The following is a 19,661-nucleotide window of genomic DNA, read 5'->3' on the forward strand; positions in this document are numbered from 1 at the left end:
GCAAAGATAATTTAGGGGTTTAGAATTAGTAGGGAGAAAGATAAGTGAAAGTTGATTTTTTTAGGGGAATCATAAAGGAACTTTGACTAGGAAAATTGGAATAAATATAGAATTAAGTGTAGGCAAATGAGGGTGGACCTTGGTGCAATCAAACCGAGTTTAGACTGTAGATAAATGACTCATTTTGAATGCAGAGGTTCTCTTCTTGATTTGGTTCAGTTCAAAACCAAAAAATCGATGGTTCTAAACTAAATAGGAATTGGTAAAACTGGATCGAATAGAAACCTATAAAACCAGATCGAATAGAATGTATAGTTAGAGAATCTACATTATATATTGAGATGGCAAACTTTGGTTATTCTAAACTTATTTGTTAATGATCTTATATTAGGGGTAAAAACAATCAAACTAAAGGATAAAGGTAAAACCAAATGTGAAATGGTACTACAAATCGCATGTAAATCGAATTTGAACTGGAATCAAACACATTACAAATCAGAATTTCAAATCATTTTCTAAAATTGAAACTACAAACCACGTGTGAACTGCATAACAAAAACCAAATAGAAACCGATAAAATCAAATCAAATGCAAAATTATCTTGATTTTGGCTGATTCCGGTTCGATATTGATTTACACCTTGTCAAAATGTAAATCGAACCGGAATAATTCACACCCTTAGACTCTTAATCGGCAACTTCCTAACGAGTGAAGGACGTCTTGGATTCTTGAATCTTCGGGGTTTAAAGCGCGTACACAGAGTTTGCACACACAGACACAGACTCTCTCTGTCTCACAACAATGGCGGCTCTGTCGGCTCACCTCACTCTAGCCAAGGATCTGCAATCTGGTTCCGATATCGGTTTCAGTAGAAAACTTTCGAAATTCCCGTACTTCCCCAGAACGAAAGATGGTTTGACCTCGAAATCTAGGGCTTTCGAGATAAAAAAACTACAAGTCTCTGCCACTAACGTAGATAAACAGAGCAACGACAATGCGCTACCTTTAACCGATTCTGCAGCTTCAAGGGCGAGCTCTAAGTAATTTGGCTTTTAGCTTCGAAGTTTCATTCTTTCTTTTTGTCAGTGCTTGTTTATGTCTCTCATGCATTCCTGTATTTTTTTTTTGGTAGGAACTAGGAACCGTTATCGATTTGTACATGTTAATTGTCTATTCTTTAATTTCATGCTGTATGTAGCTTCAAATGCGCTCTGGGCTCTGCTTATTTTCATCCGTTGTATTCAATAGATAACTTTTTTTTCTCTGATAGCATTGTAGGTAGTTTTAGCTCATTCGACTTTGTTTCTGATTAGGTTGCCTGAAGGAAGGAAATAATTAATTTTCTTATTTTGGTTTAATAAATAGAGCAAAATGTGCTAAATTAGGTTCGGTTGTTCTCCTTCCCCTCCCCCCTTCTGGGGAAAAGCAGATAATAGTTGTTCTAGGATTTCAGAATTAGTTGCTTCTACTTATTTCTTGTTGGTTGCCTATTGATTTGAACTTCTATTTTAATATTTTGGAGCAATTATGAGTGATCCTTCCCTTATCCCCCCTATTTTGGTTGGTTTCATTTTATTTGGATTATGGTTTAAAGATGAACAGTTCTGATTGTTATTCTTAATGTGGGTTTTCTAGTAACGTAGATCAAATCAGGGTTTTGCATAATGTTTCACTTGAGTTTGTGCATTGTTGGTAATTAGGTTTATGCCTTTTGATTTGTTTGACCAAGAACTTATATTAATCCCCCCACCCAAAAAAAAAAAAAAAAAAAAAAAAAAAAAACACTTTGGGGGAACTATGATCTGTAACATGAGAAAATTCTAATAAAACTTCCAAACAGTGAAAGAATATTTTTATCTGTTCTTTGTTGATCTAGAAATGAAAAGAAGCAATGAAACCATCTTCTAGAAAGCTACCCAGGTGTTTCGGGGCATTGTGTTGGATATATATTATTATATGTGTGTGGCCATCAAATCCACTTCAATACCGATTGAATTTATTAATTTGAGTTGATATTATATATGTGATGGTTGCCCTAGGTATGACCTAAAAGTGTTCATAACTAGCGACAGAATTGGACAGTTTGTTCGTATGGTTGGCACACTGTATATTCTCGCAATGTGATTACAGAATATAAGTGTGAGCATTCATATTGTATGTGTGTTGAACATGATCATCTAATGTAGCTCTAAATAGGAGGCAGTCCTACTAGAGGCCAGGTGTACAATGGTTCTGAAATTGACCAGCCGATTGGGGCAAAGTAGGCTGATTTGACTCAAAATTAGGGTTAGGTAAGGGGAATGACTGAATGTGATATATGATAATGATGGGCAGGTCTAAAGGAAGTTAATGGTATAGGTTTTAAATAGGTTTAAACAAAAAATTAAAATTCTGAAATTCTAGGGTTAGGGTTTTGGGTTTGGGGTTTTAGAATCTAGGTTGAAATTAGGGTTTAGAGTGGTATTTTGGGGCTGGACTTGAGATCAAGTTTCCCAAACAGTGAGGGGAAGGCTCGACTGAAGTTTGAAGGGGAATGGATGGCTGGAAGTGGGGTTTTTGAATTTTAGGGTTTTTTTTTGGGTTTTATGTGAGTGAGAGGATTAGGGTTTTTATGGACAGTTGAGGCTGCAGGTTAGGTCGAGTGGAGGGAGGGCAGTAAGGGATCTGTGGTTAAATTTTGGATGAAAACTGATGAAGGATGAAGGCTGGACAGGTTCGAGATGATCTAGGGTTTTAAAATTTCAAACAGAAAATAAGAGGGATCGAATGGGGGGAGGAAAAATGGATGGAACAGAAAATTAAACTTCAAACTTACCACAGGAATCCACCAGCAGCAGCTTGATAATTGAAGGAACCTCCCGATCGTCTTGATGCAAGGAGTCGTAGGAATCCACCCACCCTATCCAACCTTGAAATCCACAAGGATACACTCACAAAGGAGCAGCAATAGCAGCAACAGCAATCGGCCAACAGCAAAAACAGTCCTTTTTTTTTATTCAAATTCAATGTGGGGGAGCCTCCACGATTTAATATATTTATAATATGGCTTTATGCCAAGTCCTAATACAACTTAATAACTTCTCCTTCACAAAATCGTGGAAGGGAAGGTATTAAAACTAAAACTAATAATTTAAAACCCTGAAAAGACCTAATTACCCCTATTAACTCAAATTAAAAGAATCTACTTAAAACGACTAATTTAAAAGAAGATTCCATACTAGCCAATGGGATTTAAGGACCTATTAACCAATAGGAACACTTCATTTAAATTAGACCAATTGAACCAATTGGGTGCAACCAATTCTAAACCGGTTCAATCTAAAAACAGGAAAATAAACTAAGTATGGAAAATAATAATCCTAATCTATGGCTTCCTAATCAAGCCCTAAGTTCAGGACTTCTTCTTCTTCTTCTTCCTGCTTGGAGCTGCATCAACTCTCCCTGTCTTGAAAGCATTCATCTTCGATGAATGGTTGGAGATCACAGAATGGTCTTCCAAATCAGGATCAAGTTTCTTGAGTTCATCTTCAGCGGATGGTTCAAGCTTGTATGCGGACAACAGCTCTTTGACGGATGAAGAAGGCTGGAACTCTGGCTGGGCAGCAGTCTCTTGAAGGATCATATGAACACCTCTAGGATCATTACCTTCGTCTTCAAGATAAGCAGCCACATCGTCCTCATCATCAGGAGGGAGTGAATGGAAATGAATTTCGCCCTGGTCTTCACCTTCACCTTGAACTCCTTCCTTTTCAGCCACGTTGACAGACTTCTTCTTGTGTGGGCAGTCCCTAGCAATATGCCCCTTGTCTTGACAGTAGTAACAAGTGAAAGGGTCATTTCGGTCCATAGGAGCTTTGCCCTTATCATCCACACGTGGGGGAACAGCTGGGCGAGAGGTGTTGCCCATAGAGGAACCTTGTTTTGAGGTGCTAGTGTTGATGCAGGCCAGCTTGGAAGTAGAACCCGACTGTTTACTTGAAGCTAATAGCTCCTCTGCCTTCAAGGCCTTCTCAAAACAATCTCGAACGTCTGCAACATCAACTACCCCAATTGCCCTGTTGATCTCACTTGATAGACCCAACCTGAACCAGGAAAACATTTGGATGCTCTCCTCCCTAATGCCAGTGCAAGAAGAAAGAGCATCGAATTTCCTCATGTACTCAGTCACAGTCATGGTTCCTTAGCGGAGGGAGTTGAATTGATCCTGTAGCTGAGAGCTGAAGTGCCTTGGCAAGTATTGCTTACTTAGGTCGTATTTCATGTCTTCCCAAGTGCGGGGTGCAGTACTAGTAAAGTCCATCTCTCTTTCAATAGTTCTCTACCACGCATATGTTGGTCCGACAAGTTTAGCACGGACTAACTTCATTTTCTTCTCTTCAGACAGGTCATACTAGTCGAAATAATCTTCTATTGCAGTAAGCCAGTCATAAAATACTTGGGGGTCAGGGTGACCATCGAGCTCTTTCAGCTTAAGCTGCACCTTTTGGTTGTCTGTATAGTGCCGATTAGTACCCTGGTCTTCAGTGAAGTAGGACCTCATATACTCCTCAAAAGTAGGTTGGCAACCTCTGTCTCTGTCCCGGTCTTCTCTATCTCTGTCTCTGTAGCCTCAGTGGTGATCTTTGTGTTCCCTAAAAGGCTCACGAGCATCTCTAGGTCTGTCCCGGCGATCTCTATAATAATCTCTACCATTCATGTCATCTCAGTCAGCTCTGAATCTGTCCCTGTGACCTATGTGTCCATCTCTATAACCCATGTAGTCATCTCTTGAGCTCCCATCTCTGTCAGGCAGCCTTTGTACCACTGAATGGAGTTGGTACCTGTCTTCTTCTATGGGTACATTGCTGTCCCCATTAAGTGCAAGTTGTCTATGCTCAATAACTTGCAGCCTTTCAGCAATAGCTCTCTGTTCAGCTCTAAAATCTTCAACCAAAGTCTTCTGGTCAGCAGTAAATTTCTGAAACATCTCTAACATTGCTGCCAAAGGATCGAGTGGTTGTGGCAGCGCTGGATTGCCATGTTCAGCCATGGCTCTGATACCAAGTTAATGTAGCTCTAAATAGGAGGCAGTCCTACTAGAGGTCAGGTGTACAATGGTTCTGAAATTGACCAGCCGATTGGGGCAAAGTAGGCTGATTTGACTCAAAATTAGGGTTAGGTAAGGGAAATGAGTGAATGAGATATATGATAATGATGGGCAGGTCTAAAGGAAGCTAATGGTATAGGTTTAAACAAACAATTAAAACTATGAAATTCTAGGGTTAGGGTTTCGAGTTTGGGGTTGTAGAATGTAGGTTGAAATTAGGGTTTAGAGTGGTATTTTGGGGCTGGACTTGAGATCAAGTTTCCCAAACAGTGAGGGGAAGGCTCGACTGAAGTTTGAAGGGGAATGGATGGTTGGAAGTGTGGTTTTTGAATTTTAGGGTTTTTTTTTGGGTTTTATGTGAGTGAGGGGATTAGGGTTTTTTATGGACAGTTGAGGCTGCAGGTTAGGTCGAGTGGAGGGAGGGCAGTAAGGGATCTGTGGTTAAATTTTGGATGAAAACTGATGAAGGATGAAGGCTGGACAGGTTCTAGATGATCAGGGTTTTAAAATTTCAAACAGAAAATAAGAGGGATCAAATGGGGGGAGGAAGAATGGATGGAACAGAAAATTAAACTTCAAACTTACCACAGGAATCCACCGGCAGCAGCTTGATAATTGAAGGAACCTCTCGATCGTCTCGATGCAAGGAGTCGCAGGACTCCACCCACACTATCCACCTTGAAATCCACAAGGATACTCACAAAGGAGCAGGAACAGCAGCAGCAACAATCGGCCAGCAGCAAAAACAGTCTTTTTTTTTTTTATTCAAATTCAATGTGGGGGAGCCTCCACGATTTAATATATTTATAATATGGCTTTATGCCAAGTCCTAATACAACTTAATAACTTCTCCTTCACAAAATCGTGGAAGGGAAGGTATTAAAACTAAAACTAATAACTTAAAACCCTGAAAAGACCTAATTACCCCTATTACTCAAATTAAAAGAATCTACTCAAAACAACTAATTTAAAAGAAGATTCCATACTAGCCAATAAGATTTAAGGACCTATTAACCAATAGGAACACTTCACTTAAATTAGACCAATTGAACCAATTGGGTGCAACCAATTCTAAACCATTCAATCTAAAAACAGGAAAATAAACTAAGTATGGAAAATAATAATCCTAATCTATGGCTCCCTAATCAAGCCCTAAGTTCAGGACTTCGTCTTCTTCTTCTTCCTACTTGGAGCTGCATCATCATCATTAGAGATCCTTGTGTGGATTATTGCCGGCTGTTTATGCAACAAGAATTTCCAATAGTTGTTTTGTCCCTATTTTCTGAGAGGTCCTTACCATTGCAGTTGCGCATTGTGTGTATGTGGTGTACCAAAGGTTGATGCTTACACTTGCTTTATATTGGTGCGCTTGGTGTACAATGTTCTATTGTAGATGGAAGAGATGCTTGACAGGGTATCCACTTCCCAAAAGGGAGAACACCTAAAGAGAGAGTTGTTTGACTGTGATTGGATGGAAATTCCGGTATCACTGGCAGATTTGTAAAGTGTTTTAAATATTTTGTAAATATGTAATTATATTTTAAAAGTGTTTCAAAAATGTTTGTGTGCAATCACCGGTTAAGACCCTCTGATATTGGCCGTTCGGCGGATTAGGGTTTTTGGCGGTGTTTATTTCCATACCCGTATTTCTGGTATATGATGTTGACAAGTGGAGGAACTAAACGTATTGAAAGTTTCTATCACTTGGGGCTAAAGTGGTTACATCTCGTATGGATTGTCCTTATGTGCGATAATAGACAAGTTGCGAGATCACCCTTTTGGTTCACACCACTTGGCTCGATCACAATCATTGATTTTAAAGTGGTTCAACTATCAATATGATGGCCATAAGAAATCCTAAATCAGTCTTGCGAATTGAGGAAAGCTGCTGAGAGTGGAAGAGAAAGTATCTTCTCCATTAAGGGTTTTTTGAAGGAGCTTCTTCCATCAGGCGATGACAGGTTTAACTCTATTGATAGATTGACAAATACCCTAACGCATCTGAGGAGATGTTCTTGACGGCCAAATTTTGTTCTAGCATTCCACATTCCCAACACATTGAGCAACTGACACATGCATAAGTTGGCTAACATAAGTAATTCAGTCCCCTAGGTGCAACTATTCAAGAAATCATACAAAAATTGCCGAGGCCAACTGACCCCTGCATTAGTTGCCCGACATCAGTAAGTCAATCCCCTAGGTGCAACTATTCAAGAAATCATGCTAAAATTGCAGAGGCAACCAGTGAAACAACTCGTAGGGGTTTACCATTTGGACCTCTTGACTTCGTTAGTATTTTTTAGACTTTTGTTTCATTTCATGTGAAATCCATGTTATTTAATATCGAACCCATCTGTCTAATTGGGTCACTACCCACAGGAAATTTTCATTGTCCTTTATCGGATGTTTATGAGCTTTCTGTTGTGCTTATGAAGTTTGTACTTCTGGTTACTGTGGTTTCAACATTGGGCCTTTTATTTATAAATGCAGGGTAAAACGCCACACAATTTCTGTATTTGTTGGGGACGAAAGTGGAATGATAAATCGAATTGCTGGGGTCTTTGCTAGAAGGGGGTATAACATTGAGTCCCTTGCTGTTGGTTTAAACGAGGACAAGGCTCTCTTCACAATAGTTGTCTCAGGAACCGAACGAGTATTGCAACAAGTTGTGGAGCAGCTTAATAAGCTTGTAAATGTTATAAAGGTTCTGATCTCATCCATGAATTTTCATTTCCAATCTCATAGTTTATATTCTTCTTCTCTAGCATTTTATATGAATTGCCTCAAAAGCAAAAGAAATTTGTTTAAGAATGAAAAAAAGAAATATTGACATGCAATACAAAAATTTGGAAACAACTTCCAATTTAATATTGGGATTTTTTGCTAAAAAAAGTCAATCTTCCTTGGTCAATACTATAATTGCCACCCCCATCATATGGTCGAATTATTCCCCTCAGTCACCGAATCCTGAGTATGCTTCTTTGTCATGTATGGCCATAAAAAGAAACAACAAGAAATACAAAATATTATAAAAAAGGTTTTATAGTTACAATTAATTTTCTGGAATTTTTTTGTCACTATTATTGTTTTTATTACTATTATCATTATTATTACTATTGGCATCGTATCATCAAACTCTCTCTCTCTCTTGCTCGCTCTCGTGAATTTTAACTTTCCTGTCATGTATCAACCTTGCTGTGTGCTATTTTCTATGACCGGTGGTCTAAATTTCCTTTAGGCTATTAGGCTTCTTTATTTTTTTTGCAAAATGGGCTGCAGTTAAAAAGGGTAGTTACATAAAATTTTTAATAGTAGAGTTCATTTCATTAGAAATAAAAAGAAGGGATGCAAAGTTCTGCTGTGGGGCCCACTATTTTATGCTCAAAGACTAAATAAAATAGGAAAGGTAAATATTTTCTTATTTTATTTCACTTCCAGGTATTTTTTGTCAAAATTTACGAAACCTTGGGGCACATTTCCATCCACTTTTCTTGTAATATGTACCTTGGTTTACTTTAATGGAAAATATTCTTTATCTGGTGTACCAGGTGGAAGATCTTTCACAAGAGCCACAGGTAGAACGTGAACTAATGCTTATAAAACTCAACGCTGAACCAAGCAACCGTGCAGAGGTAACTAGATAGGCATGGTCATGATTCATGAATGTTTTCATTAATAGTTTTACCATATAAATGTTTTCATGATTGTTTATGTTTTTAATGCTTTTTCTACTGTAGATTCTACATGTTTTAGTTTGAAAAACAGAACTTATTTTGTCCTTTTCCTTTAAATCTTATCTTATTCATTTATATGCTGGTACGCTACAAACAATTTTGGAGCAAGTCTTAGCTAAAAGGTTAGTTGATTTACTAATATGGAGATCCAAATTCATAAAAGCACGGAATGAATGAACATGGTTGTAGTAAATTAGTACATTGGAAAACTTTACTTTTGTAGGAGACATGGCTTTAAGTATCGGTCCGTATCGTATCTTAAATCGGCTGATGCGTATCAGTAATGGTGGGTATCTACTATTCTTAAAAAAAAATTTGTATTGATTGATACAAGTCGATAAAGTCTGATACCCGATACAGTCCAATACGTTCCAATACATGTAAGATACATTCGATATGGCTCCTCTAAACCCCTACAAAACAGAAACCGTGAGTGAGATACGAAACTGAGAGCAACCAAAGGCCTTGGAAACTTGTTTTTCTCTTTGATATGAGTTGGAGGAAATCATTAACATAAAAAACGACCCTAATCTCACCATTTCAACTAGTTTTAGGAATTTATAGTGCTCAAATCATGGATTGAAACAGATACGGACCAAGAAGTGGTAAAGTTGCAGATCGTTTTTTTTTTATTTGTTGTTGTTGTTGTTGTTATGCATCTCTAGATTAAGTAAAAACGACTCAAATCCTTTCATCAAGCTGATATATATTTACATATTGCATAATAAGGTGTTTTATGCTTAAAAACTGTATTTTGTATATGTCATAAGCACATCCACGCATTTCTTGACCATTTTTATCCGTATCTTTAGCATATCTTGTGTTTTCTCCATTACGGTACGTCTCTTAAAATCATCCCTCCAATATGGTACCCGATACCGATACTCAAATCCTTGGTAGGAGATTAAGTTTGGTGGAAAAAAAGCGAAAAATATAAAAATACAGAAAGGAATTATAAAAGTAATGGAAATCAAATCGATGGAAGATGATGTACTGGTGGTGGGTTAGATCGATGAATGAAAAGGAGAAAAGGAGAAAGAAGAGAGAGGAGATCGTGAGTGAGAGAGAAGGGAGAGAAGAAAGAAAGCCCCTAATCATGGGGAGAACGAGGGAGGAAGGAGGTAACAACCTCAATTTCAAAACCAAATTAACTCTATTCCATTCATTCAATAATGGGGGAAGCTATGCCTCTTCCTGTGTATTTTATAACTGACTGAGTGACACACTTTAAAATGGAAACTATAAACCAAACAGAAACTAATAAGGACACTCCATGTGTGGGCTGTTGGAGGAGTCCCTTGTTGACTCAGGTTAAGAATGTTATGTTTATGTACTACCGGTAGGGGTAGTTTCTTTCTTTTATGTATTGTTTGTGTTGGGTATATCTATACTGGTTTATTATAACCAGGGGTATAGTTGTCTCTTATGTTCCCTCTATTTTATATATAAATATAAATACAATGCTCATGGTAGGGCTTTCTACCCAAAACCGTGAACTCTCTTTTGTCTCCCATTCTCTCTTCACCTTCTTCTTCTTATACTTTGATCCTGGTTATTCAACTATGCTTTTATAACATGATATTAGAGAGGGAGTTTGATATAGTCCTAGGTCGGAGTAATCCCACTAGGAGCCAGGGCAATGGGTTCACCTAACAAGGCTGGTCGATTGGGACAGCTTAGGCTAATTAGGGCAGAATTAGGGCTTGGGTTAACTAAGGGTAATGGGGTTTATAGGGTTTTAATATGCAGGTTTTAAGGGTCTTAATGCACTAGGTTACGTTAGGTTTGAATAAGTTTTTAAAATTTCAGAAATTTAGGTTTAGGGTTTCGGGTTTGGGAATGAAGGGGATGATGGGATTTAGGGTTTTTAGGGGGAATTAGGTCAAGGGGTTCTGGCCGAGTGTCACTGGTATGGAGAGGGTGGTTCGGTTGAAGTTTGGTGTGGTTTGGATGGTAGGTTAGGTCTGGGCAGGTTTTAGAGGCTTTAGGTTTTAATGGGGAACAGGGGGATTAAGGTTTAGCTGTAGGAATGGGGGCAGAATGGGGGATCGAATGAAGGAGATGGCCTGCAGGAACTGTGGTGTAAAATTGGAACAGATCTGATGGAGGGAAGGGGCTGGACAGGATAACTATGGTTTAAGATAATTAAGGTTTAAGGGGGAATGGATTAGGGTTAGGTTGGAAGGTTAGAAGGTGGAGGGGAAATACTAAAACAATAAAATAACTTACTGAATTGCTGGTTCTTCAATGGCAGCTTGGAGGAACTTGATTGAAGAAGAAGGACCTCCCGATCTACAAGATGCAAGGAGTCGCCGGAGTCCACCAGCCCTCGCCTTGATATTACTCACAAGGCCACCTTGATATTACTCACAAGGCAATTCTCTGAGAAGAGAAGCAGCAGCAGCAAAAGCCAATAGCAGTCCACGATTTTTTTTAAAACATAATAGGTGGGAGGGGGGGGAGCCTCTCCCACGATTCTTATTAAATAAGAAGCCAAAGGCCTTATTCCTAACTCTATTACAAATCAAATCTCTCACTTAAGTCATGGAGAGGTGGACCAATTTAAAAACAACTTAACAACTTAAAGAAAAAGACTTATCTACCCCTAATGACTTAAAAACAACTTAACTACTTAAAATAAAAGAAGATTCCCTACTAGCCAATAGGATATAAGAACCTCTTAGCCAATAGGATCACTTCACTTAAATTAGACCAATTGAACCAATTGGATGCAGCCAATTTAAACCGGTTCAATTAAAAACACAAAATAAAAACCAAGTATAGAAATAAACTAAACTAAGGCTCCTACTAAAACCCTAGGTTTAGGGTGGCTTCTTCAATTCGAGGAGGCTAGGATCTGCATCAGAGTTATCAGTCTTGCTTACCTAAAACTGAGTTTTGAGAGTCTCTCACTGTGCATTCTATCTTTGGTCTGCAGCAACCAATGCTGCTCTGTATGTAATGAAACCCTAGTTATGAGTATTAAAAAGTAGTGTTTTTTATGTTGCTGGAAAGTTGTTTCTTCCATGGAGTTTGCTGTTATGTGAAGATTATGGGAACTGCTCCCTATGCTTGCGGTTTCTGTCCTTCAGGTTTCTCTGTGCATGGTTGCCCCCTCGACTATCTCCACAGAGACTGATGTTGATCTGACCAACATCCCCGCCCTTTGATCATCTAATGTTAACTTATCTTCAGTTCTGGTTATCAGAAGTATTACACTGCCCTTTGCATATTAGGGATTCTACGCATGTGAGATTTCTCCCTACATAGCGATGCTTTTCTCTGTGCAGTTCAAAATGGCGATGGTCCTATGATCTGATTCTGATGTTGATGTGATCAGATCTTCTTAATACCTTTTGTAAGGTGAGAAGCTTTTATGTGGGAGACTGTTTTGTGGTGATATTACTCTCAGCTATGGTTTTCTGCAGTTTTTTGAGAAACCCTAAATATTGAGGATGTTTTCCAAGAAATCATTGTTCTGTTCTCAGATCCGACTGAAACTTTGGGACAATATTCTTCTTATACCAGGGGAGATTTGACCTTAATAGTTAATACTAGGGCAATCAGAGCCCTCCTACTCCTTGCAGTTTGGAGATATGGTATTTCTGTGCAGTGAAGAATCTCTCTGCCTTTGAAGTTTGTTCCCCTCCAGATTGACTGCTATCACTGCACCCTATGCTTGATCTCATGCGCAAGAGACTCCAACTTTGGAAGGTTAAGTTACTATCCTATGTGGACCGTCTCGAGTGATCTGATCAGTTCTTCAGTCTTCTTATCTTTATTGGTCAGGCATCTTTGGTATTCTTCAGGCTGTCATTGCAAAGCTTGAAGTTTTCTTGTATTCCTTTCCTTGGAAAGGATCTGATTGCTTTAGATTCCTTTGCCCCACTTCCTGAGTTTCAGTTTGTCTCCCCAAAGCCGAGGGAGGTTGGTCTTAGATGTGGAAAGGATAAGCAGGGAAGGTGGGGAAAGGGAAAAGGAAGAGGGTTGAGTTTGTTTGGTTAATATATCCTTTAAGTATGAGGATCAGCTTCTTGGGAAGATGAAGAACAATCGTCCGATATACATCACCGGCTGTGTAGGGGAAATTGCGCTCCCAAGCAAGAGGATTCCAAGCAGAGGAGCATTTGGGTTGATTGGGTTTATGCTAGACATCTCCGCAATGACACTATTTTGGACGGTCCCTCTCCCCTCCGAAGCTTCTTGGGTTTGGAGAAAGTTTGTGAAGTTCAGACCTTTGGCTCTCGGCTCTAGTACCTCTTTGATTGATGATGGTGCCTCTACTAGACTTTGGTTAGATATCTGGCACCCTCTGGGTATCCTTTTTCATTCGGTGGGAGATAGAGTTATTTATAGCTTGGCTTCTGACAGGCTGGCCATAGTCTCAGATATCATCTAAGGTACTTCTTGGGATCCTCCCTCCCCATCCCCCTCTTTTGGGCCCCTTTTGGTCTGCCCTCTCGAGTATTCCCAGGACTCCTTTAGGTAGGGGTGATCAGGTGATTTGGACAGGTTCCTCTTCAGGTCTGTTCAGTTTGAAATCTGTTGGAATCTTCTCATATCTCGGGGAGCAGTAGTCATTTGGCGCAAAGTTGCTTTGGTTCCCTAGCCACATTCCTCGCCACAGTTTTACAGTTTGGAGAGCCCTTAGATCCTGCCTGCCTATGCAGCCTTTCCTCATTTGGAGGTACATCCCTGTGTCACCTTCTTGTATTCTATGCTGGAATGGGCTTGAGGATGTCGATCACCTGTTTTTTAGCTGCACATTCTCTTTGAGGATTTGGTCTTGGCTTCTTTCTCATTGTTGGCTGGTCAAAAGGTGCATCCTTCCTTTTCAGCGGGAATGGATTTGGGTTGATATTTACTTTTGGAGGCTCCTCAGTTTGTGATTGAGTGGGTAAACTTGCTTTTAGTGCTGAGCGCAATCTTAGAAGATGGACTTCCAACTTCAGATCTTTCCATCAGATTTGGGACTCCATCTTCTTCGACATCAAAAGCAAATTGTCAGCGGTGCCTCTTAGATATAGACTCCCCTAGAAATAGACACATTGTAACTTTTTGGAATCTCTTCTGGGGTTTGCTGTTTGTTGTTGTTTGTTTTCTGGCTTTTTTCTTTCTCCTTGTATTCTTTCCCCTTTGAAGGTCCTTCTCTTTGGTAATGAATTTTTTATTCACCAAAAAAAAAAGAAAAAAAGAATCATAACAACGGTAACCCTTTTGCATATGAGAATATCCAAGAATAACACATTTAATTGCAAGGAGATATAATTTATCACGACCTGGTCGTAAGACATGAACAAAGCAAGTGCACCTAAATACACGAGACGGTAAAGATAACTAGATAGAATAGGGAAAAACAATGGTTATAGGGGACTTATTTTGAAGAACAAAAGAAGGCATGCGATTAATTAAGAAACAGGTGGTTAACAAAGCATCTCTTCAAATTTTTTTGGGAACATTCATATGAAATAAGGACCGAGCAATTTCTAATAAGTGATGATTTTTCGTTTCAGCTAAACCATTTTGCTGAGGGGTGTAAGAGCAATTAGTTTGATGTAAAATACCATGCTCAGAGCAAAAAGATCCATTGAAATATCTCTTTCAGTGCCTAGTTTCCACAAAGCATTGCCCTTCATAGCTGTGGCAGTTTGAGTGTATTCTAATGCACTGTCTGAATGAAATTTTTTAATAAATGTATCAAACTGAGTTTTTATTTCATTATAAGAGAATTTATATACAGATAAAACTTGGAACAATCCTTCAACAAATATAACCAAGTTAAGTGACAATTATTGTCCAACCTTGAACTCCCGTTTACAAAAGTCCATAGGAAAGAAGTACTTAAACTTTTCTAAAGTGGAATGAAAGTCGATAGCAAACTTGCAAAAAGAAAGCCTTATTTGAAGAGTTTTGACAGTAGAAATCCCCTCCATCAGATCTTTGGAAAAAAAGCTTTTTACTAAACTAAAAAAGACAAATAGACATAGATCGAGATGAGCTCATTCACTCCTCACGCCTCTCTCCTCTCAAGGTGATATTTGAGAAAGATGATTGTCACATTTGTAAGGGGAAATCAAAGATTTATATAGGAAGGAGTTCGTGAAGGTACTTTGTTTAAGCTTTGTACCAAACCAAGTTCTTTTCATGAAAGCAAGTTCAATTCTCTTTTGTGTGATGAGAATATGCATGTGTTATTGATTAGGACATTTGAATTATGAGAAACTTCAACATGTCAAGATCCAAATTCGAATTGGTTCCTGGTCCTGGTCAGAGACCATTGTGTCTGCACCGATGGTCCAACAAAGAGGCGAAGTAGTGGTATCATTCTTTCCATTACGAACGACACATGAAATTCATTACCATCTCATTAAGGACAGGTTTTGTTGTTCATATGTCAAGGGTTGGTAAAACAGAATCTTTGTCTAAAGAAATGCTTTGAGAAACCACATGCTCCACCGCTTGTCAGGTATACCACGTAGCATCCTCTCTTTCCATAGAGGAGAGAAAAATCAAAGATATAGTGATCGCATAGTTGTCATGGAGTCGCCATGGCGCCGCCATGGCGTCCTGGCGTTGGAGAGGGCTGCATGGCGACCTACGCCATGGCGTCCCTCTTTGATTTCTTCTTCTTGTCTCTCTGTCCCTCTTCGATTTCTTCTTCCTGTTAATGTAGTCCTAGAATAGGAAATAATCCTACTAGGAGCCAGGTAGAATCAAGCTCTGGTTAAGCCTGCTGTTTAGGGCTGATGAGGGGCTGTTTTAGGGCAAAATTAGGGTTTAGGATGGGAATTTGGGAATGGGGTTTATAGGGTTTTAATCTGCAGGTTTAGAGGGTCATTATGATATAAAAATATCTGGATTTGGTTAGGTTTCAAAATTCTGCAGATTTAGGGTTAGGGTTTCGGGTTTTGTAATCAAGAAAAACAACTAGAACTAGGGTTAACAGTAGGATTCAGGGGCTGGGGTTTAGGTCGAGTGTTAGGGGGACTTGGGGGAAGGTTCGATCCAATTATGAAGGTAATCTGTCAGCTGAGACAGTCTAGACAGAATTTGGGCCAATTAGGGTTTTAATGGGGAAGAAGAATTTAGGGTTTGTGATGGATGGATGGGATCCAAAGCTGGATCGAGTGGAGGGGACATAGGAAGGGGGCTGTAGCCTGATTTTGATGGTAATCTAATGAGGGAACAGGTCTGGGCAGAGTTAAGACTGGCTAGGGTTTATGGAATACAAATAGAAATAAAAAGAGGATCGAATGGGGAAGGGGAAAGAAGGATAAAACAGAAATTAATAGGTAGACTTACAGCAGATATCCACGACAGTAAATCTAGCATTGAAGGATAGAACCACCTTCACAAAGAGCCTCCCAGCCGTCACGGCGTAAGGAGTCGCAGGATTCCACCCACCCTTCCACCTTGATGTACCCACAAGGACGCAAACACTCTTGAAGAGCAAGGAGCAGCAGCAGAAAACAGGGTTTTTTTTCAAATTTCAATTGTGGGGGAGCCTCCCACGATCTCTTATATTTATAATAAGGCCATAGGCCAATTCCTACTACAAATTAAATACCTCTCCTTCACAAAAACGTGGAAGGGAGAGGTTTAAGTCTAATTAATTACTTAAAACAGTGTAATGACTTAACTACCCCTACTAACTTAAAAATAAAAGAATCTAACTTAGAACAATTAACTTAAGTGAAGATTCCATACTAGTCAATAGGATATAAGAACCTATTAGCCAATAGGAACATTTCACTTAAATTAGACCAATTGAACCAATTGGATGCAACCAATTTAAGCCGGTTCAATCTAAAAAACAGAAAAATAACTAAGTATGGAAAAATAGAAATCCTAGCCTACGGCTCCCTATTTAAACCCTAAGTTTAGGGTTTCTTCTTCTTCTTCTTCCCTCTTGGAGCTGCATCACCTGTCTTCGATTTCTTCTTCCCTCTTCGATTTCTTCTTTCCCTCTTCGATTTCTTCTTCCTGTCTTCTTTCCCTCTTCGATTTCTTCTTCGATTTCTGAATTTTCTTCTTAAAACTTGAGAAACAATAGAGAAAAAATAAAACATGGCTTGAGTATACATCTATTAAAACATTAAAAATAGAGAACATAAAAAATAAAACATGGTCGACATGCTCGCCATGGCGGGCGACATGTCGATATATCGACGTGACACCCCTCCACCGACTTGGATCGCCGTGACGCCGTGACAACTATGAGTGATCGTGCCATAGACATTGTTTGTTTCTACTTGAGCTCTCCCTTTCGAGGTACCCAAGGAGTACGGTACATAGTGTGTTGTCTTTCTCCACGTGAGTCCGAAAAGAGGAAAAACAGTCTTTGTCTAAAGAAATGCATTGAGAAATGTCAGATGAATAGAACCTTAGCCTTTTATTTAAAAAAAGATTAGTATTTTATTTAATTAAATATGTCACTAGTCTATTGAATCAGTTGAATTTTTGTTCCTATTGAAATGAATCTAGATTGATGAGGGTATGTTATTTAATAAAATATTAGTATTTTATCTAATCAAATATTAGCATTTAATTTAATCAAATATTAGCCCTTTATTTAAAAAAATATTAGTATTTTATTTAATTAAATATTAGTGTTTTCCCCGCAATAATAAGTTTTTTTGCCCTTCGCCGACATTTAAAAATATTAGTATTTTATTTTTTATATCCTTCCTTTCCTTTCTCTTATGGAACAAAGAATTTATATAGAGATAAAACTCGCAACAACCCTTCAACAAACATAACCAAGTTAAGCGGGAATTATTGTCCACAAAAGTAACAAAATACATATACTCAGACCGACTCTAAACATAACAAGAAACACAAACATCTGAATGGACTAAACAAAACAACAACGGACTCGTAGACACATCCCGTGTAAGGAAAGAAACACGGTGATGTTTGCCAAACTCACAAGTTTCACTTTATACTAGATGTAGACTTGTACTCAGGAACCATCTTCTGGAGCTTGGAGTTCGAGAAATGACCTAACCGACAATGCCACTCAAAGGAAGAAGAACCGGATGAAGTTGATTGAACAGTAAAAAAAGAATCGGACAAAGAATTTATAATATGAAAATTGATATCTACAAGGCTTTTGACTCCCTCTGTTGGGACTTCCTTCGTAAGGTCTTGACTTAGATGTCTTTTCCTCCTTTCTTTGTCTGGTGGATTCTCTATTGCATCTCGTCCCCCTATTTCTCTGTTTTTATGAATGGTTCCTCAGCTGGCTTCTTCTCCTCCTCCTCCTTTGTCGGCATTTACCGAGGTTGTTCCCTCTCCCCTTTCCTCTTCTCCTTTGCTCTTGAGATTCTCTTTCGTAGTATTCAATCCAAAACTGACCAACTCCTCATCTCCCCACCCCCAAATGTATAGCCCTTAAGCTCATCCATCTCGCCTTTGGTGATGATCTTCTTCAAGGCTTCTTCCTCTATCTCTGCTATCATGTCCTCCTTGCGTCTCTTTGAATCCCTCTCTAGTCTCCATATTAACCTCCTCAAATCTCATCTTTTCCTCGTAGGTGTCTTCGATGTTGGAAAGGCTTCCCTCCTTGGCTTGATGGGTTTCTCCCTTGGCCGTCTCCCAGTCAAGTATCTAGGTCTACCTGTTTGATTCTTGCTAGATTGACTGGGCATCATTATACCCCGATGCTTGACCTCATTCGGATTTTGGAAAAGGCTCCAACTTTGGAAGGGCAAGCTTCTCTCTTATGCTGGGAGGGTTGAGCTAGTTAGATATGTCCTCTAATCCTCCTATATTTACTGGTGTGGTATTTTTGTGCTACCCAAATCCACCATAAAAGCACTGGAATTCCTTTGCTTTTCTTTGGAAAGGAGTGGAATCTTCCAGATTTCTTCACCCTATCAGTTGGGCCGCCATTTGCTTTCCCAAATCTGAGGGTGGCCTAGGGTTGAGAAGAATCTGAGATTCCAATATCCCAGGTATCCTCAAATTAATCTGGATAATCTCCTCCAAACAAGACAGAATCTGGGTTCATTGGTTCTACTCCAACTTGCTCAAAAAGACTCTATGTGCACAGTCCCTCAGTCTTCTGACTCATCCTCGGTCTAGCACAAAATCCTTCTCCTCCGCCCCATTACCCTCAGAGCCACTATCTCTAAGATCTCTGATGGGATTTCCACCTCTCTCAATCTCGATCATTGGCACCCAATGGGAGTCCTTTTTTGCATGGTGGGTGCGAGAACGGTTTACTCTTCTGGTATTCCTAAGTATGCCACTGTCGTCACTATCATCTCTAATGGTTTGTGGTCTTCTCCCCCCCAGTCCCTCCTACCCTCTCCCAAGTCTGGGCCACCCTTCTCCCTCTCTGATGCAGATTCATCACTGAAATGGGCTTATTTCCTTAGAAATAAGTCTAGGGTTGGGATATATATATATATGTTGGGCCTTTGATCCCAAGGGTTTTCTATGTAATAAGCCACTTTAATGAGCCTAAACTAGGGGTATATAGGTTGCATACGGGATTAGCCCAATACTTAGTTTATTTTTATGTTTTTTAATTGAACCGGTTCATATTGGTTGTATCCAATTGGTTCAATTTAAGTGATCATGTGACTTGGTTAAGTGATCATGTGACAACTTAAGTGATCATGTGATGTAAGTTGGGCTGGATTAGGACTCTATAAGTTCAGCCATGTTTTGAGTCTATTTCTTTTAGTATTTTAGTTTCCTAGTCAGTTTAAGTTACCTAATAGGTTAAGGATTGGGTTAGGCGTTTCCTTTTTAGAGTAGAAGTCTATTTTTGAGTCTTTTATATAAGGTTGTAAGGGGGCAAAGCCTTGAATACGAATTTTGATCAATAAAAA

The 19,661-nt window shown here is 39.1% G+C and overlaps 1 protein-coding gene across 1 annotated transcript in view; it reads left to right on the forward strand.

Moving 5' to 3' along the window:
- The first annotated feature begins 758 nt into the window (after positions 1–758).
- The window catches only part of LOC122656026 (acetolactate synthase small subunit 2, chloroplastic-like), a 70,965-nt gene continuing 52,062 nt past the window's right edge, over positions 759–19,661 (forward strand). The window contains exons 1-3 of the mRNA XM_043850447.1: positions 759–1,040; positions 7,577–7,790; positions 8,635–8,718. Coding sequence (XP_043706382.1) covers positions 802–1,040; positions 7,577–7,790; positions 8,635–8,718 — 537 coding nt within the window. The 5' untranslated portion in view covers positions 759–801. The remainder of the gene's footprint in view (positions 1,041–7,576; positions 7,791–8,634; positions 8,719–19,661) is intronic.

Source organism: Telopea speciosissima, chromosome 3, assembly GCF_018873765.1.
Source record: "Telopea speciosissima isolate NSW1024214 ecotype Mountain lineage chromosome 3, Tspe_v1, whole genome shotgun sequence".
Lineage (NCBI taxonomy): Eukaryota > Viridiplantae > Streptophyta > Magnoliopsida > Proteales > Proteaceae > Telopea > Telopea speciosissima.